Source organism: Nicotiana sylvestris, chromosome 2, assembly GCF_000393655.2.
Source record: "Nicotiana sylvestris chromosome 2, ASM39365v2, whole genome shotgun sequence".
Lineage (NCBI taxonomy): Eukaryota > Viridiplantae > Streptophyta > Magnoliopsida > Solanales > Solanaceae > Nicotiana > Nicotiana sylvestris.
This window is the reverse complement of record NC_091058.1, coordinates 184,511,811-184,528,149: the sequence shown is the minus strand read 5'-3', so window position 1 is coordinate 184,528,149 and position 16,339 is coordinate 184,511,811. Positions and strand designations below refer to the sequence as shown.

Here is a 16,339-nt window from a genome sequence, read left to right as displayed (position 1 = left end):
TCAAGTTTTTACGCCACCTGACCAATCCTCTGAATGATTCTGTACGGTCCGTCATACCTCGCACTCAATTTTCCTTTCCTACCAAACCGCATTATACCCTTCATGGGTGAAACCTTCAGGAATACCAAATCATCTTCTTTGAACTCTAAATCCCTACAACAAAAACTTGAATAGGACTTCTAATGACTCTGAGAAGTTTTCAATCACTCCTTACTGATTTTAATCTTTTCCATAGCCTGATGCACGAGGTCTGGCCCTATCAATTTAGCTTCCCCAATCTTATACCACCTAATGGGAGATCTACACCTCTTACCATATAAATCCTCGAATGGTGCCATCTGAATACTAGCATGATAACTGTTGTTGTGAGCAAATTCTATGAGTGGCAAATGGACATCCCAACTACCCTTAAAATCAAGAACACAAGCGCACATCATATCCTCAAGCGTCTGAATAGTCCGCTCTGCCTGCCCATCAGTCTATGGGAGGCGGAAGGTTGTACTAAGATTTACCTGATTACCCAAACCTTGCTAAAATTTCCTCCAAAACTTAGCTGTGAACTGAGCCCCTTGATCAGATATGATAGAAATTGGAGTGCCATGCAACCTAACTATTTTCTTGATATATAACTGATCATACTATTCTGTTGTGTCGGTAGATTTAACTGGCAAGAATTGTGCTGATTTAGTGAGTCGATCCACAATCACCCAAATTGAGTCAAACTTGTGCGGAGTGCGCGATAGTCCTACCACAAAGTCCATATTAATCATTTCCCACTTCCACATTGGAATTTCTACATTCTGTGCCAACCCCCATGTCATTGGTGTTCGGCCTTTACTTCCTGAAAATTCGGACATCTTGCCACAAAGTCCGCCATATTCCTCTTCATGTCATTCCACCAATAGACTTTCTTGAGATCATGATACATTTTTGTATAGCCCAGGTGCACGAAATACCGAGAAGTGTGAGCCTCAGTCAGGATTCTTTCCCGGAGACCATCCACATTTGGAACACATAACTGCCCTTTGTACCTTAGTGTACTATCATCCAAGCAGAGAGAAAAAGACATAGTCTTATGTTTATTAATCCCCTTCTTCAATTGCACCAATAACGGATCGTTGTATTGTTTCTCTTTGACTTCCACAACAAGCGATGATTCAACCCTATTCTGCATGATTACCCCTCCTTCACTAGAGTCCACAAGATGAACTCCCAAACTAGCCAACCGATGAATATCCTTTGCCAACAACCTTTTATATGCCTCCAAGTGAGCCAAACTACCCATAGATCTCCTACTAAGAGCATCCACCACAACATTGGTCTTTCCTGGGTGATACAGGATATCGATGTCGTAATCCTTGAGTAACTTAAGCCATCTTCTCTACCTCAGATTTAGCTCCTTCTGTTTGAAAATATATTGAAGGATCTTATGGTCCGTGAATATATCCACATGGACCCTATACAGGTAATGATGCCAGATCTTCAATGCAAATACTATCGCTGCAAGTTCTAAGTCATATGTTGGATAGTTCTTTTCATGATTCTTGACTTGCCTAGAACCATAAGCTATAACCTTGCCATGTTTCTTTAATACACACCCAAACCCAATCCTTGAAGCATCACAATACGCCACAAACCTATACATACCCTCTGGTAGGGTCAACATCGGTGTCATAGTCAATCAACTCCTTTCACTAGCATCAGACCATTTAAACTTACTCGCCTTCTGCATCAATTTAGTCAACGGAGAGGCAAGGGTAGAGAACCCTTCCACAAACTTTCTGTAATACCCCGCTAAGACTAGGAAACTATGAATATCTGTTGGATTTGTGGGCCTAGGCCAATTCCTCACAGTCGTAATCTTCTGAGGATCAACCATAATTCCCTCTCTGGAGACTACATGACCCAAGAATACGACAGATTCTAGCAAAAATTCACATTTCGAAAACTTCATATACAAATTGTGTTTATATAGAGTCTATAGAACTGTCCTGAGATGATTGGCATGGTCCTCTTGCCTTAGTGAATATACAAGAATATCGTCAATGAACACTGTCACAAAAGAGTCGAGGCAAATCTTAAAGACTAAATTCATAAGATCCATGAAAGGAATTTGTCAACCAAAAAGACATCATCAAAAATTCAAAGTGTCCATACTAGCTTCTAAAAGCTATTTTTGGAATATCCTGCTCCCTGATCTTCAACTGAGGATATTCGGATCTTAAATAAATTTTGTAGAAGTATTGGGCACCCTGCAATTGATCAAACAAGTCATCTATCCTTGGTAGCGGGTACTTATTTTTGATTGTGACCTTATTGAGTTCTTGATAGTCAATACACATCCTTAATGACCCATCTTTCTTTCTTACAAAGAGAACTAGTGCGCCCCAAGGCGACACACTCAGTCGAATGAAACCCTTCTCAAACAAATCTTTCAGTTGTTCTTTTAGCTCCTTCAATTTAGTAGGTGATATTTTGTAAGGTGGAATAAATTTAGGTTGTGTGCCCAATATCACATCAATCCCAAAATCAATCTCCCTATCTGGTGGGATCCCAAGGAGCTCATCTAGAAAGACCTCCGGAAATTCATTCACAACCTGCACTGACTCAAGTGTAGGTTCCTCATCTTTAGTGTCCATAACTCGAACCAAGTGGTAGATACACCCCTTGTTAATCATTTTCATGGCCGTAAGATAATAAATAATCCTACCCTTTGGCACCACATTACCCCCTTCCATTCAATCACTGGCTCATTTGGAAATTCAAACCTCACAGTTCTAGTTCCACAATCAAGATTGGCAAAACATGAATAAAAGTCCATCCTCATTATTACATCGAAATAAACCATCCCTAATTCAATGAAATCAGCCATGGTATCCCGACCACGCACCATGACAAAAAATCCCTATAAACCCATGGGGCCAAAACAGACTCATTAACTAGAGTAGATATAGAGAGTGGCTCATGAAGTTGGATTGGTTCTATCCCAAATTCCATAGAAACATAAGAAGTGATATATGACAAAGTGGAATAGGGATCAATAAGAGCATATACATCATGAGATTGAACAGTCAATATACATGTGACAACATCTAGAGAAGCCTCTGAATTCTGGCGACCCATTATAGCATAGAAACGGTTGGGTCCTCCTGAACTCTGTGCTCTACTCCTAGCTACACCGCACCCTACAATTATTGGAGTGCCTCAAGCTGGACGAGGTGCTGCAGATGTAGTAGCTGCAGAAATGGCTGGTTGTGTCATGCCCTTGCCCGCACCTTGGAGGGCGAACGATACTCTCATTGAATGTGACCCCTCAGTCAGTACCCGTAGCATATGGGTAAGTGCATATAGCAGATTCCTAAGAGCATCTTTCCACGCGTAGGGCATGGGGGCCTCTACTGATGCTGGAATCTCCCTTTAGGCTGACCTAGCTGGTAGGATCCTTTGTTGCCCTGACTAGTCCCTGATGGCAGTGCACTAACTGAAGACTAAGAAAAGGACTAAGATGGACCTAATGAACTTCCACTGAATGCTGATCTACCACCACCAGAATAACCACCAAAGTTTCCTGCGGACTAGGCCTTATTACTACCCTCTCGCTCCATTATGTTCCTCAATTTGCAGGTCTTTGTGGCTTGAGCAAATGCCACCATCTTCCCATAGTTCATATCAGAGTTCAATGCAGTTATAGTGGCCTCATTAATAACCAAGGGACTAAGGCCCTGCATAAACCGGTGCACTCTAGCCTCCATAGTGGGCAACATGTAAATAGCATACTTGGACAGGTGTGTGAATCTCATATGGTACTCCAAAATGCTTAGGCTACCTTGCCTCAGGCTCTTAAACTTATCAACACAGGTTGCCTTAGTCTCAGCGGGCAAGAAATGATTAATTAAGGCATCGGCAAATTCACCCCACCTCGCCGGAGGGCTTCCCTCTTCACGGGACTCCTCCCATAGTTCAAACCAAGAATATTCCACCTCTTTCGGGTGGTAGGAAGCCAACTCCACTGCCTCTATATCAGTAAGACGCATAACTCGAAGAGTCTTGTGTATCTCATCAATAAAGTTTGAGGGGTCCTCTTCTGGGTTAGTACTAGTAAACACTAGAGGATCTAACTGAAAAAACTTGTTCACCCTGGAACTAGTAGAATCCCATTGTTGGCTAGAAGAAGTAGGTGCAATATTTAACCTCTAGGTTTGGGAAGCCACTATCTGAGCCAACATTTGTATGGCTCCCCTAAGGTCACCATCAGAAATATTAGGACCCATAGCTAAGGGTGGAGGCGGAATTGGAACGTCAGTTGGAGGATTAGTTTCACCCTTAGTAGGCATAGGGACTGGTGCGATCTGACAGGAGTTATAGAACCAAGCAATGTAGTATTTGGGGGAATATCCCCACCCCTAGTGTGATCACCCGCATCATCAAGTATAGGATAAACTGCTACTCCTGGGGTGACATTGGCTCTCTAGCCAGTTCTTGCCTTCTTCTTAGTTGCCATGTACTGAAAATTATATTAGCGCACAAGTTATAGGAGGAACAATGTTACAATCATCTTGATGGGTTTTTGATGTCTTAACCTTATGATTCTTATGTTTTGATTATCTAACAAACTTGTCGTGAAGAACCAGATGGAGAACTTTGTCCCATAGGATACACATCTCATGTGAACTGGTCGAAGTGGTAAAATCAGCAAATCAATGAACGACCACAGGGAGGAACACAATAGGGACCCGATGCCCTGGTCCCTTAGCGTTCTCCGCCAAAAGCACAAGTCATTGACTGTACGCAATCAATATAAAGAGAAACACAATAGGGACTTGCTCTCTTAGGGTTCTCTAACAAAAGTACAAGTCAAGTGCACAGCTGGAATGTAGCAGAAGAAAGTGACCATCTGGCAACTGTTACAGAAGAGGAACACAACTAGGAACGGGTCCGTTGTGTGTCTTGAAAGAAGTACAAAGTCCACTATCAAGTTGGAATGCAACTGCCTAGAAGTGGCTGTGCAGACAGTGCAGCAGTCACTTCTCACTAGGAAAACGTATACCAAGAGTTGACATCACTATCTATTGTGATAAAATAACCTGGTGCAAGACACACTTCATTTTGTATATTTAGTGATATTATCTCAAGGCAAAAAAAAGGCATTCATCCGACATTGAAGTCACCGGTGTGTTAAGAACAAAAAGACAACTCCACTAAGGATCAGTTTCTAAATGATTTTTATGTACATCCATAGTTGAGTTGTAATCTTGTTATTTGTTCGTCATTGTAATTCCAAGTTTGCTTTTTTAGAAGCGTTGTCATAGGAACAAACCAAATTCGTAAACTTTAGAGTTTATGTTGTTACTAGGGATAGTCATAAGTTAAATCCTTTATAACTAGGAGAGTTATAGAGTGTCTTGTGGGGGTTGCATCACAAGTTAGTTTTGAAGTCTTTGCAATAAGGTGTTTGCAAAGTGGCTTGTAATAGGTAGATTACAAGTTAGTAGAGTTAAAAGCCTACAAAAGTAGGTCGTGGTTTTTTGATCTCTTTGTGTGGGATTTTTCCACGTAGAAAATCTTTTTCCTTCTTTACATTCAGTCTTTACTGCATTCTATGTATCTGTCTCATAGAGGACCAGGTACTCTATCGTTTGGTGGACTCACATAAACTAACAATTCGTATCAGAGCAGGTTTCTCCTATAGGCTAAAACCTAGGAAGGATCCTCAATGGCTGCTACACCAAACTTTGAAGAAGGACAATCAACCTATAGACCTTCAAGATTCAATGGTCAGTACTATGGCTGGTGGAAGACCTGGATACATGATTTCATGATGGTAGAAGATTCAGAGTTGTGGGACATCATTTATGATGGTCCACATGTTCCCATGAAGAAACTTGAAGAAACAGGACCATTGGTGCCCAAAGGGAGAAGAGAGTACAGCGACACTGACAGAAAAGCTGTAGAAAAGAACTATCGTGCCAAGAAAATCTTGATGTGTGGCATAGGACCTAATGAGTAAAACAGAGTATCAGCTTGTGTAACTGCCAAAGAAATATGGGAAGCTTTACAAATTGCACATGAAGGAACTATTCAGGTCAAACAATCCAAGATCAACATGCTTACCATTGAATATGAGCTCTTCAGGATGAAGGACGAGGAGTCTATACAAGATATGCACACCAGATTCACCTCCATCATAAATGAGATTCACTAACTTGGAGATGTCATTCCCAGAAACAAGCTTGTAAGGAAAATTCTCAGTGTTCTACTTGGGTCTTGGGAAAGTAAGGTAAATGCCATTACTGAAGTTAAAGATCTACATACTCTGACCATGGATGAATTGATTGGTAATTTGAAAACATACGAGATGAAAAGAAAGAAAGACAGTGAAAGAAGAGAGCCTAAGAAGGAAAAAAATCTGGTGCTTAAGGCTGAAAGCAGTGATTCAAGTGATAAAGATAGTGACATGGCCTATCTTACTAAGAGATTTCAAAAGATGGTTCGAAGAAATGGTGGCATACCAAAGTGGGGAAGTTCAAGTAGAACAAAGAACAACGATCTCTGTCACAGGTGTAGAAAGTTAGGGCATTTCATCAAGGACTGCCCACTCGCGAAACAGGAGCAATACAAGCAAAATCCTGACAAAGCATGAAAAATAACCTGGTTCCAGATAAAAGATTCAATCAAAAAAGTGCTGCAGACAATATCGTTAAGCAGGCTCTTGCTGCTTGGGGTGATTCCTCAAGTAAATCCGAAAGGTAATCGGATGCAAAAAATAGTTCCATGATGCTAGTGGAAACTGAAGCAAGAAAGTACGATTCACTGTGTGTGCTGATGGCACAGTCAAATGATGATGATGAAGAAGATGAAGACGATGAGGTAAACTTCAAGGATGTTTAGAGAAATCTGAAATTCTATTCTTCTAAGAAGCTAAGGTCTTTATCTAATGTCTAATTGATGCCTATTATAGCCTTGTAAATGATAAGGAGATTCTAACCATAGAACTAGGAGAGGCCGAACAATCTAGAGATGATCTAGTGGTCTGTGTAGTGGAATTAAATGAGACCATAGCTAATCCAGAACAAGAGAAGGAGGCCCTTAATAAAAGAATAACTAGTGTGGAAAATAAGAGAGACGATCTGATGGTAGTAGTTGTTGATCTAAAAGAAACAATAGAAGGTCTTAGCAATGAGAAACACACTTTAGAAGAAAAGGTTGCATCTACTGAAGAGGAAAGGGATGACCTACTAGTGATATGCACTGATCTAGAGGAAACCATTGAGGCAATCAATAGAGAAAATAGGAATGTATGTCTTGGGAAAGGGAAGGAAGTAGCCAGTGAGTCGAACATCATGCTTGAAAAAGAGTTAATTGTTGTAAAAACACGTCTCTATAGTGAACTCGAGAGGAATCAGCAACTCCAAACTGAGTTGGAGAAAGTAAGAAATGATCTTGAGAAATCCCTGAAGTGGACCTGGCCCTCAAATGTTGTCACTGCCATGTATCTCAATAATAGTGGGAACAAGAAGGGCATCGGGTTCCAAAGGGAGAAAACTCCCTACAACCCGCACATTAAGTATGTCACTGTACCTGATAACTAGCTATGTAACCAATGTGGGAACAATAGGTATTTTAAAGAAAATTGCCAGGCCAGGTTTCAGTCTGCTCAGAAGAACAAAATGTTTACTGATAAAGTGACTACTAATAAAGGACCAGGTACCACTCGCAAAAAACGAATGTTGCCTGCATGGACTAGGAAATCCCTTATTCATCCTTTTTATAATAACAAGGGACCCAAACTAGTTTGGGTTCCTAAATCTAACCCTTGATGTGCATGTGTAGGGAACAGTGAGAGGAAGCAGACTGTGATGGACCATAGACAGTAGATGCTTAAAGCATGCAGCTGAAAACATCATGAATCTCTTCTCACTGAAAGCCCTGTAGGAAGGGAATGTATCCTTGAGAAGAAAGTAAAGGGTACATTCTCAATGAATGAAAAGGCAGAAAGGTTCCTTTGGCACTCGAGTGGGAACTAGCACTATGTGAATGGCCTAAAAAGTGCAGTCACCAATATGATAACTTGCCAAGTAGTCTCAGTGAACAAAGGAAACAAGAATAGTCACTCCTTCTAATTATTAATCTCTACAAACTGGCGGTATGAGATGAGTGAAGTCACAACCATGGCATGAAGGATTTGTATATGCAAACTTCTCACCTTCGAATAAATTAACTCAGTCGGACCTGGTCCGTGGTCTGCCAAACTCAAGTGTCACCTGGACACGAGTTCACAAAAATGATAGAGGAGGGGGAGAAGGGATCACGTACAATTTCTCAACACCAAGGATTCCACGGCAAAATGGCGTAGCTAAAAGAAAGAACGGAACTGGAAAATACTGCATGGACCGAACTCATCGCCTATGGAATCGCCAAGAAATTCTGGGCAAAAGGAATAAATACTGCTCTCTACCTTGAGAACAGGTGTCGGACCAAGTCCCTCCTAAATCAAAACTTACCAGGAGCTCCCAAATTGGAAGAAAATGTCTCGTTCTTGACAACAGGAAGGATCACCTTGGGAAGCTCAATGCAAAAAGACGAGCGAAGGAATCATTCCGGGGTATAATCCACAAAACAAGGCCACAAGGTCTCCAACAAATAGAGCAATAAATGGTAGGAGATGCTCATGGGGTATTCAACAGACACTCTCCCTTGCCAAGAAAAAAACGGTGAGGATCAATATGATGAACCAATCCTGTCTCTGGAAAATATATGAGGCTTCAAATAGGGAGTATGATAAAGTGAGCAAGATAAAGGAGAGTAGCAAGAGACAACACAACATCATTCTCCACGTCTCACAAAGAACCTAGTACGTCACCTACTACCACTGAAGCTGATGGAAGAATAAAGATGCAGCTCATGACACTACACAAGTAGTAGAACACAAAGTGTGGGGAAATAAAATTAACTTCCATATTTCTCTCTTCAATCAACTTCAATCTCAAATTGGAATACCAAAGTGCACATGTCATGATTCATGCCTCATTTTCTGGGAGACAAGGAAGCAAAACGGAATGACCTCATCAACCACTGGAGAATATTTCAAACACAATGAAGGGTGAGATCATATTCTGAGGGTCAATATGAAGAAGGGATTGATCAATGGAAAGCATTGTAGAACAGAAGACCAAACTCCAAATATCTACATCAAAGAATTAAGTAGAGAATATTCCGGATAAATCAAGGTGAAGATGGAGTCGCAAGAAACTAATGAAGAACTGGTTCCTCCATCTGTTCGCTGTGTAAGACACCATCAGGTAAAGGTAGCTAAAGTGTTTTCTGACCAAGCCTAACTCTCATCAATACCGTTGTAGGTAAACATGCATGACGATCATAGAAGCTAAAGGAACGGTTATGAACTTCGAGAAGGGAGCTGCTAAAACTGTGTACAAAAGATTGCTCTGGCATCAGGCTCTTGTATCTCAGGTTAGTAGTAATGTGCTTAATTCTTCATGCCCTATCTAAACAAAAAAATACTTTGTAAATCAACTAACACATCATCCGACTTCTCAACGTCTGTGTGCCATGTCTTGTCTTTCAAATCCTTTCATCCCCTATGCACGATAACACTTCCCCACAAACCTACCACCGTTTTTAGGACTATTCAGAACACGTTTCGCTCTCCACTCATCATTAGCCATTCTTCCAATAAAATCTTCTTTCTCTCTCACGGAAAGTCATGAACCTTCATCCCCTTTGTATAGCTAGGATCTTCACCCCATCTCTCACTTTCTCTCTCTACTCGTCTACCAATTACTCATCTAATGGCAATCAAATAATCGTCTTATTCTTCCGCCATTAAAACTGCTCCCACTTCATCATCTTCCTTAAAATAATCCCCAGAGCATCATTATTTCATGCCCTCTACCACCTTAACCACTTATGGTTCCTCCTCCACTCCTATAGTTTTTCCATTTCTGATAAACCATGTTTACCACTATTTTGAGAATCCTATGTCTAGTCAATCCTACGATCTCATCAAAGACCACATAGGAGGTTTTACTCCTCAAGTATCAGAAGCCCCTGAGGATGACCCTGACCAGTATCTGAACTCCTCCATGTTGGACTCAGTGACTCTCAAGGAGTCACCGGAAACGGAAGCAGCTCATAACATCATGGCTATAGCTGCTGAGAGTCTGATGAATGAAGGAGCATATCTCTCTTCTGAGTACCAGAGGGAAGAAATTTCATTCCTAGGATATGTAAGAACCATAGAACTCCTCCTCAAGTCCTTGGCTCATGAGATATTCTCAGAAAAACCTTCTAATGAACCTGATTTACTTCCATGCAAACTCACTCCTGTGCCTCCTGTTCATTCCAAGATCTTGGATTTTTCCTCCAAATCACCCATCACCAGGTCACTACAGTAAAAGAATTTTGAGTCCTCATTGCAGAAAAGTAAGAGGATTGTCAAGACAAAGAAAAGGAGGAAAATGAATCCAAAGGAATTCATCAAGAGTGTGTCAGTAAATCGGACAGACAAAGATGCTTCTAGGGAGCCTGGTTCCTTAGTGCAACATTCTATGAAAATTAAGGAACCTGTTGAGGAATACAAAGGGTCATATGTGAAGTACATCAGCAAGTATAAATAGAGTCAAACTGAGCTAGCCGTGTCTGAGGACAATACTGTGGGGGCAGCAAGCTGGAAAGGAAAGTCTGCCGAAAGGTCTAGCGAACAAAAAGGGGAAACCCTTAAGGAACCTGGTTCAACAAGGTCCATGACCTGTGATGGTGTTCTGTGGCGGTAGAGATTAAGAACTCAAAAAGTGTTGTGGGGTCGAACATCTGATCCAGCAATTTCGGAGATGGCAGGCATGAGACAAATTCTGGAGATTGTGGAATTTCAACATTGGTAACACCTGTTTGAAGGGAGCATGCCTCTGGTGTACGAAGATGCAGTACAAACCTTCTACGCATCTCTTTTCACTATTGACGGGGATCACATTTGTGCGCTTGTATATGGAGTGGATATTGTATTCGACGCTTCAACATTGGGAAGGATTCTCAGAACTACATGTGAAGGTATGTCCTCAGTTAAGGATGTCTGTGGAATAAACTTTCAGAGCGCTATCATGAAAGAGCAAGCTATTCAACAGGGGGAACGGGTCTATAAGAAGGTATTGCTTCCTGAGTACCAGCTTCTCTTTGAACTGGTTAATAAAGTACTTTTACCCCGCTCTAAGAGACGTTCCATTTCTACAAAATTGGATTTAGTCCTGAAGGAAGCGCTTGATGAGTTTGTACCAATCAATTTTTCAGCAATCATGATAGATCATATGCAGAAGGTGGCAAATTTTAAGGGTGGAAATCATGGGTTACCTTATGGATTTCTCCTCACTCAGGTGTTCAGATTCTATAAGGTCCCCTTGGGAAATCCCAGAGTGGGCACACGTAAGCAGATCTTCTCTAAGACCACTTTAGAAGAATGTGAATGTATAGAAAAAGTTGGTGGAAGTATCTCGACCATTTCTTAGCTGATAAACGCTCAAAATGTAGCCTCTGAGGAAATAAGAAGGCTTAGGGCTCTAAATGCCATACTGGAAACTCAGCTTAGCCAAGCAGCTAACGGACCTGATTCTGTACATGAGGAGGTTGCTCAATTGAGAAAGGAAAACGAGAGACTTCGGGCTCAATTACTTGAAGAACAACTGGCTGCAAATGCTAGACTGGACCTGGTTCTCAAAACTATTGTTGTCTCTTCCTCCAAGCCTCGTTCCTTTAGTGTTCCCTAGGATCTTTTTAGTGTCAAGCTATTTTTTCTCCAACATCCTTTGGCAGCTGTTTTACTTTTGTTTACTTGTTTTGTGATGGCATGTTGAACTTAAACATTACTTCTCCTGACTTGCTCAGTCTAATGTAAACATTAATAACCAGCTCCCCTTTCTTTGCTTGTACAATACTGTGCTCCTCTGCCTTCTCTTTTCTGTCATGTTGTGTGAACATATGTGGCAGGATCTAGCTATGTTAGACTTATTTATGCTTATTACCTACATGTGCTCTTCTTCATAGATGTTCTTTTTAATGATGCCAAAAGGGGGAAGGTTTGTTAGAGGTAGATGAGAATGCTTGTGTAAGTGAAAGTGAGTGGGATTAAGGCTTGTGTAAAAACAAAAAAAAACAAAAATCAAGTCCATGATTAAGGGGGAACTTCGTGTAGTTCTGGAAACTCATCTGGTTACTTCTGATCTAAACAAATATTGTCCATGCCTAAGTTTGTCATCATTAAAAAGGGGAAAATTGATGGGTTTTCGATGTCTTAACCTTATGCTTCTTATGTTTTGATGATATAACAAACTTGTCGTGAAGAACCAGATGGAGAACATTGTCCCACAGGATACACATCTCATGTGAACTTGTCAAATTCGTAAAATCTGCGAATCAATGAACGACCACAATAAGGAACACAATAGGGACCTGATGCCCTGGTCCCTTAGCATTCTCCGACAAAAGCACAAGTCATTGACTGTACGCAATCAATATAAAGGGAAACACAACAGGGACTTGCTCCCTTAGGGTTCTCTGACAGAAGTACAAGTCAAGTGCACAGCTGGAACGTAGTAGAAGAAAGTGACCATCTTATAGAAGAGGAACACAATTAGGAACCGGTCCGTTGGTGTGTCCTGACAGAAGTACAAAGTCCACTATCCAACTGGAACGCAATTGCCCAGAAGTGGCTATGCAGACAGCACAACAGTCACTTCTCACTGGAAAGAAGTACACCAAGAGTTGACATCACTATCTATTATGATATATTTTGTGATAAAACAACCTGGTGCAAGAAACACTTCATTTTGTGCATTCAGTGATATTCTCTCAAGGCAAAAAAAAGGCATTCATCCGGCATTGAAGTCACTGGTGTGTTAAGAACAAGAAGACAACTCCACTAAGGATCAGTTTCTAAACGAGTTTTATGTACATCCATAGTTGAGTTGTAATCTTGTTATTTGTTCGTCATTGTAATTCCTAGTTTGCTTTCTTAGAAGCGTTGTCATAGGAACAAACCATATTCGTAAACTTCAGATTTTCTGTTATGACTAGGGATAGTCATAAGTTAAATTCTTTGTAACTAGGAGAGTTATAGAGTGGCTTGTGGTGGTTGCATCACAAGTGAGTTTTGAAGTATTTGCAATAAGGTGTTTGCAAAGTGGCTTGTAATAGGTAGATTACAAATTAGTAGAGTTAAAAGCCTAAAAGAGTAGGTCGTGGTTTTTTGATCCCCTTGTGTAGGATTTTTCCACGTAGAAAATCTCTTGCCTTCTTTACATTCAGTCTTTACTGCATTCTTCGTATCAATCTCATAGAGGACCAGGTACTCTATTATTTGGTGGACTCACATAAACTAACACATCTTTATCGCACGATCTAAAACATCAAAGAAGGGTGACATTCCTAAATGTCGAAGTAGACTCCTCATTATAGATGTGGTAGACAACATACCGATATAAAGGACTCTACTAGACACGGCTCCGAGACATCCAAGGACACTTTAAAACCTTAGGCTCTGATACCAAGTTTGTCAGGCCCCAAACTCGGGGAGCGCGACCGGCGCTCAACTGAGTGAACCCGTTCAGGCAAGTATGTTAGGTACTTTCTACCCAAACTCACTCATACTTTAAGAAAATCTATATTTTCATTAATTAGAAAATAAAGAGATCATGTATGCAATACCAATTCATCTTCATTTTTTACTTTATTTTAAAGTCTCAAAATACACACACTTTCATAATCTTAAGTGGAATAAGCAATTCAAACACAACATAACTTGGTTGACTTTCCCAGCACCAATATACAACTCACATTATGTCTACGGAGCCTCTAATAGATACAAAAGAGTATTACGATAGTGCCGGCAACAAGGCCCCAACTATACCTCAAAATACAATACATAAGGAACAAAAGATACATGACCCCAAAATGAAATGGGCTTCACCAAGTCTGTTTGGAAGAGGGTGTACCATTATCACTGATCAATGCTGCTAGCTGTGGAACCAACTGCATCCATTAAAGATGCAGTGCCCCCAGTAAAAGGGACGTTAGTACTGTCGAATAGCACTAGTATGTATACTTAAAAACCCTCTCAATAGAATGAATAATAATACAAGGAGGAACAATCATAAAATCAATGAAAACCTCAAACAATACCAAAACATCAAGTTAAGAACCAAATACGTTTTCAAGTAAATTTCCATATTTTTAGGTTGGAGATCCTTAGTACCGATATACCATCGTTCACAATACCATCGCATTTTTAGTTAAGATATCACCCACAATCACAAATTTCAGTTTTAATTTCCAGCACAATCACCACCATGTGTGCGGTATGTCATCCGATCACGACCCATCGGCTAGGCTGTCTCATTTGAGACATCATCCTTTTCTTACAACCATTTCATTTCATATCTTTTCATTCCATTGGCAGTAGTGGCCACAATTATAAAGTCATTCTTGGCACTTAGCCGAATTTCATAATTCAAATTCGTTTTTCACTTTCAAACATCGTCATCATCATTAATAACAACAAGGCTTTTCAATTCAAGACTTTAAATACATGTATGAGCAATTAGGAATCTTAGGAACATAGAGACTTTTCACATAATTTGGCATAACTAACTTCATTCTCGCTTGACATGAAGTCTTAACATTTTTAGCACACATCCCATACTTTGAACACATCCTCAAATAATAATATAGCATGATAAAAGCACTTGGAATACATATTGAACATACATCTTTCAACACAAGCATATTTGGAATAGCCAATTTTATAATGATCAATTCGGTACTTACAAATTACATGAAGACCGTGGAATTCAATTCTAAGAGAAGATTTAGCCAACATACGTCAATTGAGCTTCATTAAACTCTAAAATATTCTGGAATTCTTAGCAGCTTCAATCTATTTTAGAAATATAATAAATTGAACCAAAATTAGGAGGATGATCATGGTTGTAGCTCATTTGAGCATTTTTATCAAACACTAGTTGTGCAAATTGATTACAAGGTTCTTCCACAAGATTTTCTTCACTTCAAAACCCAAACTTTAACCACAAACCTTATTGGTACATGCATGTATACATAATACTTTCACACCCATGAATCATACTCCCAAATCATCCATCTTTTTCTCCAAATCTGAAATTGAACACTAGGGTATTGAACCTTACCTCTTATATGAAGATCTTATGAGATTTCCTTGTTGGATTTCAAAGCATGGACAAGATCTTGATGAACAAATTACTTGAGCTTATTTCTCTCTCTAAAACACTCTCACTTCTCTCTAAATATATTAGATATCCCCTTCAAAAATTAGCCTCAAAGGATTTTAATAAAAATAGGGCCGGGTTGTAATAATAGAAGAATGGACTCTCAAAATTCTGGACCGGGCTACAGACCAAGCTAGGCACGCTCTATAGCGAGCTACAGACCAAGATTAATGAGCTCTGTAGCGAGCTACAAAACAAGCTTCATGAGCTCATAGCTCACTACAGACCTGGCTTCACGAGCTCTGTAGCGAGGTCCAGCGCGTTACAGACTTGGTTTCGCAAGGGATATAGCATGGTCTAGCACGTTAGAAGCTGGGCGATGCGAGATTGAAATATTTCTACTCCCCAATGCACTGATCAACGCAAAAACTCCAAAAATACCATTCGTTAGCCTACCTTGGCACCATGAAACGTTAGATTACTTAGCAATATTTTTCGGGGCTTTACATTAATCCCCGACTAAATGCGGCCACGAAGTTGCCCAAAAATTGAGAATTTATTACAGTCCTAGGCTTGTATTCAATGTCGAATTCACTAACATTAACTACCCATTTAGCCAAATGACCTGACAACTCGGGCTTATGAAGGACATTCCTTAAGGGAAAGGTTGTCACAACGGCTATTATATGACACTGAAAATAAGGCATAAGCTTTCGAGAGGCAACTACAAGAGCTAAGGCCAGCTTTTCCAGGTGCGGATATCGTGTCTACGCTCCTGATAGTATTTTACTAACATAATAAATGGGAAATTACATACCTTCTTCTTACCGAATCAAAATAGCACTTACCGCTACTTTCGAGACTGCTAGATAAATTAGCATTTGCTCACCTTCTCCCGGTTTTGACAACAGAGAGCTAGATAGGTACCTTTTAGGTCCTTCAGTGTCTGTTGGAATTCCATAGTCCACACGAAGTCATTATTCTTTTATAAAAGTGAATAGAAGTGGTACTTCTCTGAGGACCTTAAGATTAACCTATTTAGAGCTGCCAACCTACCAATCAACCTCTGTACTTCCTTCACACTTGTTATCTGG

The 16,339-nt window shown here is 40.3% G+C and overlaps 2 protein-coding genes across 2 annotated transcripts; one reads left to right on the top strand and one right to left on the bottom strand.

The window, feature by feature from the left end:
• Positions 1–817: 817 nt before the first annotated feature.
• LOC138886048 (uncharacterized) lies at positions 818–2,738 on the bottom strand. Its single transcript, XM_070167074.1, has 3 exons — positions 2,402–2,738; positions 1,720–1,923; positions 818–1,326 (listed from the first exon to the last, which is right to left on the bottom strand). Exons 1-3 carry the CDS (start codon positions 2,736–2,738, stop codon positions 818–820), a joined length of 1,050 nt encoding a protein of 349 aa, XP_070023175.1.
• Positions 2,739–6,636: 3,898 nt separating this feature from the next.
• On the top strand, positions 6,637–7,589 carry LOC138886047 (uncharacterized). Its single transcript, XM_070167071.1, has 3 exons — positions 6,637–6,746; positions 6,832–6,867; positions 6,959–7,589. Exons 1-3 carry the CDS (start codon positions 6,637–6,639, stop codon positions 7,587–7,589), a joined length of 777 nt encoding a protein of 258 aa, XP_070023172.1.
• The last annotated feature ends 8,750 nt before the right edge of the window (positions 7,590–16,339 follow it).

Excerpts from the sequence above, each read along its gene's own strand:
- LOC138886048 (XM_070167074.1), bottom strand. The coding sequence starts at position 2,738 with ATGGAAGGGGGTAATGTGGTGCCAAAGGGTAGGATTATTTATTATCTT. Across the intron at positions 1,924-2,401 it reads GAAGGGTTTCATTCGACTGA|AATCTGTCGTATTCTTGGGT; the intron begins GTGTGTCGCCTT and ends AATTTTTGCTAG. Across the intron at positions 1,327-1,719 it reads TAAATTGATGCAGAAGGCGA|GAAAGACCAATGTTGTGGTG; the intron begins GTAAGTTTAAAT and ends TGTATCACCCAG.
- LOC138886047 (XM_070167071.1), top strand. The coding sequence starts at position 6,637 with ATGAAAAATAACCTGGTTCCAGATAAAAGATTCAATCAAAAAAGTGCT. Across the intron at positions 6,747-6,831 it reads TCCTCAAGTAAATCCGAAAG|TCAAATGATGATGATGAAGA; the intron begins GTAATCGGATGC and ends CTGATGGCACAG. Across the intron at positions 6,868-6,958 it reads AAGAAGATGAAGACGATGAG|CCTTGTAAATGATAAGGAGA; the intron begins GTAAACTTCAAG and ends TGCCTATTATAG.